Source organism: Uranotaenia lowii, chromosome 3 (assembly GCF_029784155.1).
Source record: "Uranotaenia lowii strain MFRU-FL chromosome 3, ASM2978415v1, whole genome shotgun sequence".
Lineage (NCBI taxonomy): Eukaryota > Metazoa > Arthropoda > Insecta > Diptera > Culicidae > Uranotaenia > Uranotaenia lowii.
Genome location: NC_073693.1, coordinates 366,448,077 through 366,459,416, shown reverse-complemented (window position 1 = coordinate 366,459,416; position 11,340 = coordinate 366,448,077). Strand labels below are relative to the sequence as shown.

Sequence of the window (11,340 nt, the reverse complement as noted above, 5' to 3'; positions counted from 1 at the left end):
TAAATATATAGGATTCAACTATAAACTGCTGATAGACCTTATGCAATCAACTATAAATATTTTAGATCCAATTATACTGGTATGATTGATTCAACTTTAAACATGATAAATTCAACAACAATTATATGATTCATTTGAGACATTCAACTCTAAATGTAATAAATTTTACTATATTTTCATGATTGTCATCCACAAGAAAAACCGACCAGGAGGAAACTTTATTGTTGTGTGTGTTCTGACAGCAGTTACAGTAATGTACCAGATCGGCCGTTGTGAGCATCGTTTGACCAACTGCGCTCCGGTTACCAGCAAACCCCGAAAATACCGAAATCGACGTGGCCCTCCTTCCTAGCTGATCGATCGAGAAGAGGACTATCAGGAAAAAGCCTTTATAGTGTACTTAATTATTTAAGTCTTTGACTGCCGACAGACAGTTACAGACCGAGTGTTAAAATTAACTTATGTTTAAATTAAAGTTACGTTAAAGCTAGGGAAGTCACGGATTGCACATTTAAACATTGATTTTGATTCATTGAAGTCAAACAAGTATGACTCATCGTTAAATACCTGATAACATCGATTAAGCGGGTGGTTTTGTCCAAAAACTGTTCTGCTTCTAGGTAACCAGAAGGTGACTTGGTTGCGCAAACGGCGTGCTGGGGCGTGCAAACTCAAGCTTTGGATCAATTGTGGACAGTCAACAGTGCTTGTCAGGATATCGTATACAAACATTCTCTGTAAATATGTTCTTCTTTAACTCAGAGACGATATAGACAGAAGAACGCACTTTTGTGGGTAAGGCGGTAGCCTACGGGGTCTCGCCAAGGCAGTCGACGCAGTGCACCATGTACCAAGTACCAAGTACCATGAAAATACGTCCAATACTTCCACCGAAACTCCTGGCCGAAGAAGCCAATAAAAAACCGATCTACAGAAAACTGCCGGAGCCCCTCGTGAAAAACATCGATCCTACTTGGAGTATGACTATAGTATGAGTATCACTTCCATCTGTACCATTGAGCCGTCAACACGTACGCCGGAGCATCGTATCGTTGCTGTGTACCTGCAGGAACATTTTACATTATTTATTTTTTCCTTACCTGTATTTCAATCAGCACTTTTCAGTGCTAAAATTATTTTCATTTTCTTTTATTCATATTTTCTCTTTTCTTTCCAGCATGGGGAAGTCTTCGGCCGGCTCAAGGGCCGGAAGAAAACGGATTGCTGAACCTAATCCAGGGCCATCTGCCAAAAAAGTTGAAATTTCCAATTCATTCGATGTCCTTCATAACATCGGTGATGAGGAAATATTCATATTTAATTCTGATAAGAGTACTAAGAAACCTTCTTCTTCTTCTTATACTCTTAAAAACGAAAAGATTCCACCAATAACGGTCACGATTCCTGACTTCAATGCCTTTCGAAAAGAAATCGTCACTTCCGTCAAGGATGTGAAGATTTCTTTTCAGATCGGTCGAAGGGGAACTGCTCGTATATTGGCGGAATCTTTTAATGATTTTCAAAAAATTTTAAATTATTTGAATAATAAAAAACACCAATTTTTTACGTACGACACTAGAGGTGATCGTCCTTTTAAAGTTGTACTTCGTGGTCTCACCGGCGATCAGACACCGGATGAGATCACAAATGAATTAAATTCTTTGTTAGGTTTTTCTCCAATTCAAGTAATTCAAATGAGGAAAAGAACCAACACGAATAATACCAGTAGTGTTGGTTTTGCTCCTGAACTTTATTTGATCCATTTTAAAAAGGATCAGGTTAATATAATTTGAAAATTTTGGAAAAGGCTCGTCTTATGTTTCATTGTCGAGTAAAATTTGAACCTTTTCGTAAATCCCATACCAATTTTTTACAAAATATTACGCAATTTCGTCGTTGTCAAGCTTTTTGTCATGGCACTAAAAATTGTAGAATGAATGCCAGATGCATGTTTTGCGGCTCATTCGATCATGAAAAATCTAAATGCCTTTTTGGTGGTGATAAGCCAAAAACAGAATTTTTTAAAGTGTGCGAATTGCGCAGGTAATCATTCCTCGAATTCTCTAGATTGTCCCGTTAGGGCAAAAATTGTTGCTTCTAGGAAAAACCCCAAAGTTTCCAGAAAAGTTTCTTCTCCTCCTTCCTCTTTTTCGTCTTCACACGTCGGGCCGGCAAACAACCTGCCTGTTCGCAGTCAGCCTCGGCCTACATTGGAATCACGGCTGGGTAATACCCGAAGTGATTTTAATGTTACCTGGGCTGATTCTGCGCCACAGAATCGTTGTTTATCGTTCTCAGAGGTGGTTGAAAATGGGTTGCCCCCTTCAGGTTTAACTAATAAAAATGGGAAAAAACCAAGTCTCAACGTTCATGCGAAGGCTTGGGAAAATCCCCGAAATTCAAATACTTTTTCTTCTCCTTCCTCTTCTGATTCTAACAATTTTGTTGATTTGGGTGAGATTACTGAGGAAAAATTAAAATTTTTGCATCAAAATTTAATGGAAATGATGCAACTTATGTTGAAAGCAAATTCAATGTTTGAAGCTTTCCAAACTTCTTTTAATTATGCTAACAAAATTATTATGACTTTAAGATTCCCTCATGGATCCAAATAGATGTTTGAATATTATGAATTGGAACGCTAGATCTTTGCTGGCTAACCAAGACGAGTCCTTTCATTTTTGAAAACTCAAAACATACATATTGCTGCCATCACTGAAACTTTTTTAAAGCCAGACAATAACTTGAAAAGCAATGCTTTCTTTAAAATTTTACGAAATGATCGACTTGATCGACAAGGTGGGGGTGTAGCTATTGTCATCAATAGTCGTCTCAAATTTAGACTTCTTCCTTCTTTCAATACAAAAGTCTTAGAAACAATTGGAATTGAATTAGAAACTTCTATGGGGAAAATTATAATTGTTGCCGCATATTTGCCTTTTCAATGTAGCGGTGAACAGAAAAATTTTTTGAAGGGAGATTTACAAAAACTCACCAGAAATAAATCTAAATTTTTTATTATTGGTGACTTTAATGCAAAACACCGATCTTGGAATAATATTTCATCAAATTCAAATGGGAATATTTTATTTAATGACTGCTCAACAGGTTATTATACTGTTGAATATCCTAATGGGCATACTTGTTTCTCTTCGATTAGAAATCCTTCCACAATTGATTTGGTTCTAACGGATTTAGGCGAGCATTGTAGTCAATTAGTTACTCATGCGGACCTCGATTCAGACCACCTTCCAGTAACATTTTCTTTATCCCAAAGTCCCATTGAAAACCCTTTAAAATCAACTTTTAACTTTCAAAAAGCTGACTGGGAGCGATATAGGAATTTTATTGAACGTAATTTGAATGTAAACGTTACACTTAATTCAATAGAAGATATTGATTTGGCTGTAGAAAATTTGACAACTTCAATAGTCAATGCTAAAGCCGCTTCAATACCCAAAGTTAAACATAAATTTAATCAACCTTTGATTGATGATGATCTTCAGTTTTTGATACGACTGAAAAACATTCGTCGACGCCAATTTCAACGAACTAGGGATCCTTATTTGAAATTTAGTTATTGCGACCTTCAAAAAGAGATCAAACGTCGTTTAAATTTCATTCGTAATGAAAATTTTGCCAAAGCAGTAGATGACATAAAACCCTACTCAAAGCCATTTTGGAAATTAACTAAAATTCTGAAAAAGCCCCAGAAGCCAATTCCTACTTTGAAAGATGGGGATAAACTTCTTTTAACGAATGCAGAAAAAGCTCAAAAATTGGCCCAACAATTTGAGTCTGCTCATGATTTTAATTTAAACGTTGTAAGTCCAATTGATGCTCAAATTTCCCTTGAATTTGATGATATTCTTTCTAAACAAAATGTATTTGAAAGTTCTTATGAGACAAATATTGATGAACTTAAATTGATTTGCAAAAAATTTAAAAATATGAAAGCTCCGGGGGAAGATGGGATTTTCTATATTCTTATTAAAAAGTTGCCTGAAAGCACTTTGAATTTTTTAGTTAAAATCTTCAATAAATGTTTTCACTTGGCTTATTTTCCAAATAAATGGACAAATGCCAAAGTAACTCCAATTTTAAAACCTAGAAAAAGTGCTTCAGAGCCTTCAAGTTATCGACCAATTAGTTTGCTCCCTTCTTTAAGTAAACTATTTGAGAGAGTTATTTTGAATAGAATGATGATTCACATTAATCAGAATTCTATTTTCCCTGATGAACAATTTGGTTTTCGTCATGGACATTCTACTACACATCAACTTTTGAGTGTAAATAATATGATTAACGCTAGCAAATATGAAGGTTATTCAACTGGTGTTGCTCTTCTTGATATTGAAAAAGCTTTTGACAGTGTTTGGCACAAAGGTTTAGTAGCTAAATTAGCTCGATTTGATTTTCCTGTATATCTCACCAAAATTATTCAAAATTATTTGACTAGCCGAACCTTACAAGTAAGCTATCAAAATTCATGCTCTAAAAGGACACTCATTAGAGCTGGTGTCCCTCAGGGCAGTATACTTGGGCCAATTTTATACAATATTTTTACTTCTGATCTTCCTGATGTACCAGAAGGAAAAGGTAGAAGATTATTTGCTGATGATACTTTGCTTTCAGCCAAAGGTCGGAATTTACGGGTGGTACGCAGTAGATTGCAACAAAATTTAAATTCCTTTTTGAATTACTTGAAAATGTGGAAAATTTCTCCTAACGCTTCCAAAACTCAACTTATTTTATTTCCCCATAAGCCAAGAGCTCAATTTTTAAAACCTAATGAAAATCATTCCATAACTTTTAATGGGGTTTCATTAGAATGGTCTGATCATGTGAAGTACTTGGGACTTACACTTGATCGGAATCTTACTTTTAAAAATCACATTGAAGATATTCAATTTAAATGTAATAAATACACTAAATCTCTTTATTCTCTCATCAACAGGAAATCCCGACTGTGCCTGAAAAATAAGATGCTTATTTATAAGCAGATATTCCGACCAGCGATAATGTATGCAGTTCCGATTTGGTCTAGCTGCTGCGCGACGAGGAAGAAAGCCATCCAGAGGATTCAGAACAAGGTTTTGAAAATGATTTTGCGGCTTCCACCTTGGCACAGCACCGAAGATCTTAATCGGATTGCGGGCATTGAATCGATCGAAGAGATGGCCAACAAAATCATCTCTAACTTCAGAGGAAAATCGATGCAGTCTTCCATCGCAGAGATTCGTTCTCTTTATAATTAGTTTAATTTTAGTATAGTGTTTAGTTTTAAGTTTAAAATATTTTTGCCATTACAGGATGTTCTCCTACATTAAATACTTAATTGCGCTAAGCATATTTAATTCTTATAAATAAATTTTTAATATCTTGTTAACTATAGGGCTCTGAACAGTTCATTATTGAGCTGAACACCTAATTTAATGTAATAATCTATATATATAAAAAGCAATTTCTGTATGTTTGTTTGTTTGTTTGTTTGTTTGTCTTCTATAGACTCAGCCGTCTTAAGAGCTAGAGAGCTGAAATTTGGCATGGATACTCATTAGGACCAGGAATGATGAAAAATGTTTTCAGATTTTTGGATGACCCCTTCTGAAGGGGGTCTTCCATACAAGACAAATATTGTTTTCACGATATTGACGTTATTTTTCGTTGGATCGTGTTGAAAATTTGCACATGAGTGTGTTGAAAGACAAGCAATCGATTTCAGGTGTCAAATTTTGTGTAAGGGGACAGCCAAAGGGGTCGTCCATATTAACTATTCGCTGTTTTTGCGATATTGACGTTATTATACATCGTATTCAGATGCAAATTGGTACACGATAGTTTTGAGTGACGTGCAATCGATTTGAGGTATCCAATTTAGTGTAGAGGGCCGGCAAAAGGGGTCGTCCATATTAAATTTTCAGTATCTTAGTGATATTGTCGTTTTTATACATCGGATTGGGATGAAAATTTGCACACAGGAGATATTAGGGACAAATAACTGATTTCACTTATCCAAACTTAAATCAGGGGCCGACCAAAGGGGTCGTCCATGTTAACAATTCACTGTTGATGCAACATTGTCGTTATTATACATCGGATTCAGACGAAAATTGGTACACGAGGGTTTTGAGAGATGAGCAATGGATTTCAGGTATTCAATTCAGTTTAAGGGGTCAGCAAAGGGGGTCGTCCATATAAACCTTTCAATATTTTTGCAATGTTGACGTTATTATACATCGGATTGGGATGGAAATTTCCACACGGTAGTTTTCAGGGACGAACAATCGATCTCAGATGTCAAATATTTTGCCAGGGGTCGACGAAAGGGGTCGTCCCTATAAATTAATTTTTCACTATTTTTAAGCAATATTGACGTTATTATACAATGGATTGCTTTGAAAATTTGCACACGGGAGTTTTGGGGGAAGGGCAATCGATTTCAGATATCAAAGTTTATATAAGAGCCCCCAAAAGGGGTTTAGCTTTTTGGCAATAATTGCGTTGTTATGCAATGATTTATTCAAAATTTATACACGTGGTTTTTAATTCCTGATTTCATATTTAGTAGCAGACGACAGACGAACTGATCGTCCAATATTTTTGCAATTATTACTTAACAATGAATCTGGAAAATGCTTGGCAATTGACTTTCATACAAACTGTTCATGACATATTCCAAGTTGAAAGCGAAACGGAGTTCGTATGGGATCAGCTAGTGTAATATAAATGTAATGATGAATTGATACAAATAAAGAAATATTTAAAAAAAAAAAAATAGTATGAGTATATAGTTGAACTCAATAAATCAATCATAAAAAAATAGAACCTATCGTATAGTTGAATCAACTATACCAGTATAGTTGAATCGACTATACCAGTAGAGTTGAATCAACTATAACAGTATAGTTGAATCTACTTTATATCTTTTTCGAAATATTCATGATATTTACGGCTTATGTTCTTTCTTTTTTTGATATTTCATGGTTCTCTAATACTTTTCATCACCTTTGAAAATGTGGTAATTTTAAGATACGAAGATGTACCAAGACGAACTCAGAACAATACGTTTGAAAAATGTGTAATTGAAAAATGTTTATCTTGATTCAGATCTATCTCTGTTTTTTCTTGTTTTTACTATTTCCACGTGAAATTTGTTTACATCAAATAAAATGCTTTAAAATCAGTTCAGTAGAATGGTTTTTGTGTAGCCGAAAAATGTAATTATGTTTGATTGAAATAAGCTTGAAAACGAAAACCTAGTTGGCAAATTATGTAACTCACAAATATATTTCTTGAGTGTTCCTATTTTTTGAGGATCATTGAGGAATTATCTTTCCCTCCTTTATAAACATCATCTGCCTCCAAAAAACACATTTCAACCACTGAGCAGCCATGCTCTACGATAGGGCACTTTTTATCAATCAAATTGATTAACCAAAACGTTGATTACCTTTGATTTACACCCTATTTAGCGTCAACATGTCTGGCTTGTGGTAAAATTTCTGGTATGATTAGGTGATTCTTTTGATAAAGATAACACTGTTTGTATTAACTTCATTATTCCAATTGGTTCAATGAAAACTTATTCTAAAAAGTTTTTTACATCATTCATTGTAGACTATTTACTCCAGATCAGGATGGATATTTCAAACTTTCACAGTAAACGAGTGCAACAAATCTTTTTTCGACAATTACGACCTATTCAATCGCCTCGAATTCCACATTCTAGCAACATAATAAATCTTCTGATTTGTGTACCTATAACAAATCGACTTGAAGCAACACTGACTGGCGCTTTAAATATTTAGTGTTTGACTGAATTACTACACATTAAAATCGCTTCTATAATCTGCTCCCATAAAGTCTTATCAATTGCAACATTTACGACGTGCAATTGTAAGGATCGTTTACTGCCAAAGTGTCGTTCTCGCCATTTACGAATTACGCATTTAAGACATTTCCCGTCCAAACATAATGTGTGATACAGTGGCGGTAAAAAATGTCCGTACCTATAGCCTTAAATTTTCATTTTAAAGATTTTTAATGTTTTAATAATTTCATGAACCTATCATTATGAATTTATAATGACCTGTTTAGGCTCTGGGTAGGTAAATTTAAACTTATTTGTACAATCACGAACCAGACTGTGCATCGTCCATCATATTGGGGCAAACCCTTCCCCCAGACAGCGGATTGATAACAGCTCGGCGAGTGAGTAGTGTCAGTCGATTGGTCGCCGTGGCCGGTTGAGAAATGGCGTGCCGTCGGGTTCTTAACTTGTTCGTTGTGCTAGCTGCGGTTGTTGTGATTCTTCAGAATAATCCAGTCGCCGAAGCCGCCGCTCGAAATGGAGCAGCAATCATAACAAAACGGGACGGCCTGTTTCCGCTGACGTTGATCCATTGGAACGATTTTCACGCGAGGTTCGAGGAAACAAACGTCCTGTCCACCCGATGCAACCGAGACGAGGGGGAACGTTGCATTGGGGGCTATGCCCGTGTCGTTGCTGCGGTTAGAAGTTTAACGGTTCAGTACAAGGAAAAGAATCCAATTTTCCTGAATGCTGGGGATAATTTCCAGGGAAGTACCTGGTACACTTTGCTGAGATGGAATGTGACGAGCTACTTCTTGAACTTGCTTCCGGCAGATGCGATTGCCTTGGGAAATCACGAATTTGATCACGGTATAGCTGGGTTGGTTCCATTTTTGGAAAGTATCAAAAGCCCGGTTTTGGCGGTGAACATCGACGACAGTGAGGAGCCGAGTATGAAAGGAAAGTATCTGAAATCAAAGGTTTTGGAGCGAGATGAAAGAAAAATTGGAGTCATAGGAGTTATCCATCACCTGACGAATACGCTTAGCATGACAGAGCGATTAAAATTTTTGGATGAAGTCGAAACGATCAACGCTGAGGCGGCTCGGTTGAAGGCCGAGGGTGTAAATATAATTGTTGTTCTTTCGCACTGTGGTATTACGATTGATAAGAAAATCGCCGCTCAGTGTCCGGATGTAGATATTGTTGTCGGGGGACATTCGCATACATTCCTGTACACGGGATCAACCGAAGGCTTACCGGATGTTGCAGAAGATACCTATCCAGTGGTAGTCGAGCAATCCAGCGGAAGAAGGGTCATAGTAGTCCAAGCTTCCTGTTTTACTAAATACGTTGGACGGTTGACGGCCTACTTTGATGACGAAGGAAAATTAATGGAATGGGAAGGTAATCCGGTTTACTTGGATGATTCAATCGAACAGGATAGCACAATCATGCGGGAGTTGATTCCATGGCGCGAGGAAGTTGATCAGCAAGCCAAACGTTCCGTCGGTTCATCGAGGGTGATTCTTTCAAAGCCCGAATGTCGCCTAGGAGAATGTAACTTAGGAAGTCTTATCGCGGACGCATTCGTCGATTTCTTCACCAACAGAGCCGAAAGCGTAGACGCGTGGACTTTTGCAGCAATTGGAATCACAAACGATGGCGGTATGAGAACATCCATCAATCGAGGACCTCTGACATTTGACGATCTGGTAACCTGTGTGCCGTACGAGAACACAGTTGACACTTTCGACCTCAAGGGGCAGTACCTCCTGGAAGCACTCGAATACAGTGCTAGTCGGTACAACACAGCGGACTTCCTACAATTTTCGGGCCTCCGAGTTACCTTCAACATCACTCAGCCACCAGGTAGGCGGGTAGCTTCCGTAGATGTGCGCTGTCGTGAGTGCCGAGTGCCGACGTATGAGCCGCTGGATTCAAACAAAACGTATCGATTAGCGGTAGCCGCCTGGATCGGTAACGGGGGCAATGGTTACACGATGTTTGCCGAACATCGGACAAACTTTTCAGTAGGTCCGCTGGATATTGTCGTTCTGGAGCAGTATGTAACCCGGATGAGCCCAATCCTGCAGGGTACGGACGGTCGAATGCGGATTGTCAAGTAGTTCAACTCATATGTAGGAAACAGTCTGACTTTTAACGAACAAAAACTCTAGCATTATATTTAGGGAAGATTGATGATCAATTTTTTAATATTTCTTTTATGGAAAATAAATGTTATATTCCTTCCAAACGAAAATAAATCTAAGTAAATCTTCGAAATATCCGTATATGTATATCAAACTGCAAAGCAAAGAGTTCATTTAAATAATTTTTTGTAAAAGTTACAAAAAAGAAAAAATAAAGAATTCGAGGAAGAATGACCTTAATGGGTTAAATTCTTAAAAAAAAAATCATGAAAAACAAACATTTTCTTTATGTTTCTATAATGTTATTTGTCTCTTTTGTTGTCATTTTCTCCTATTTTTTAATCATTTTTAACATTCTTTCACGTTTTTTAAAACCATTTTTCTCATTTTATTTGTGTTTTTTGTTTTTTGTAGTTTCTTTCTTAGTTTTGCATTCCAATTAAATATTTAAGTTTTTTTCATTCCTGTTAGCTTTGACTATTTTCTTGCTTCAAAATATAAGTCGTTAAACCTATTGTTCTTCAAGTAGTTTTGGTCGTTTCTATAACATTTGCATAACTTTTGTAATGGATAGTTGGTTGCAAAAGGATTTTTAAATCCATATTTTTCCTCTTCAGTTTTGTCATTTTGTTGTTTTTTTTTCGTTTTTGTTAACTTTCGTTATTTTGTGCCGTTTTTCGTCACGTTGGTCATTTTCGTCATTATTGCCACATTGGTCAATACAGACCCCATTCGTTTTTGACAACATTCAATTTTGGCAACACGGTTTTAAGAAACGATTTTACCTTTGAGTGCTACATATAACAGGACCAATATAATTTAAACAAACACTATAAATATGTTTTCACGTTCTTAAATGGTGATGAAATACAGTAATTAACATAGTATGAACATAAATTAAAGAAAAATAAAAGCTACACGAAAAAGACAAACAGATGAAAATGTCATTATACTAAAAAACAAAAAGACTAAAAATGACAAAAAATAACCGGAAAATAATAAAGAAAGAAAAAAATAGTAAATATATGACAAAAAAACAGAAATAGAAAAATGCAGAATGCATCAAAAACAAGAACAATTTAATTAAAAATAGTCGGTATTCGATTTAGGGCGTGCTGCCAAAATCGAATGGGGTATGTATTGTTATTTTTTTTTTTCCTTTTTGTTGTCGTTGGTTTGGTTGTCGTAAATTTTTATTAAAGTATTGATTTGGTTTACTCCCTTTTTAAATTTTTATCATTTTTTTTATATTTTTAATTTTTTCAAATTTTTCTTATTATTTTTTTTTTAATTTTTATATTTGAAAATTTTTTAGTTTTTTTTAAATGAAGAAAACAATATTTTTTATTTCAATTAACAAAATCCTGTTTT

General features: G+C 35.8%; 1 protein-coding gene across 1 annotated transcript; it reads left to right on the top strand.

The window, feature by feature from the left end:
- The first annotated feature begins 8,211 nt into the window (after nucleotides 1-8,211).
- On the top strand, nucleotides 8,212-9,945 carry LOC129755292 (apyrase-like). Its single transcript, XM_055751714.1, has one exon. It carries the CDS (start codon nucleotides 8,257-8,259, stop codon nucleotides 9,943-9,945), a length of 1,689 nt encoding a protein of 562 aa, XP_055607689.1. The 5' UTR covers nucleotides 8,212-8,256.
- Nucleotides 9,946-11,340: the final 1,395 nt, after the last annotated feature.

Bases quoted from the DNA above. Each gene is read 5' to 3' on its own strand.
- LOC129755292 (XM_055751714.1), top strand. From the start codon at position 8,257: ATGGCGTGCCGTCGGGTTCTTAACTTGTTCGTTGTGCTAGCTGCGGTT.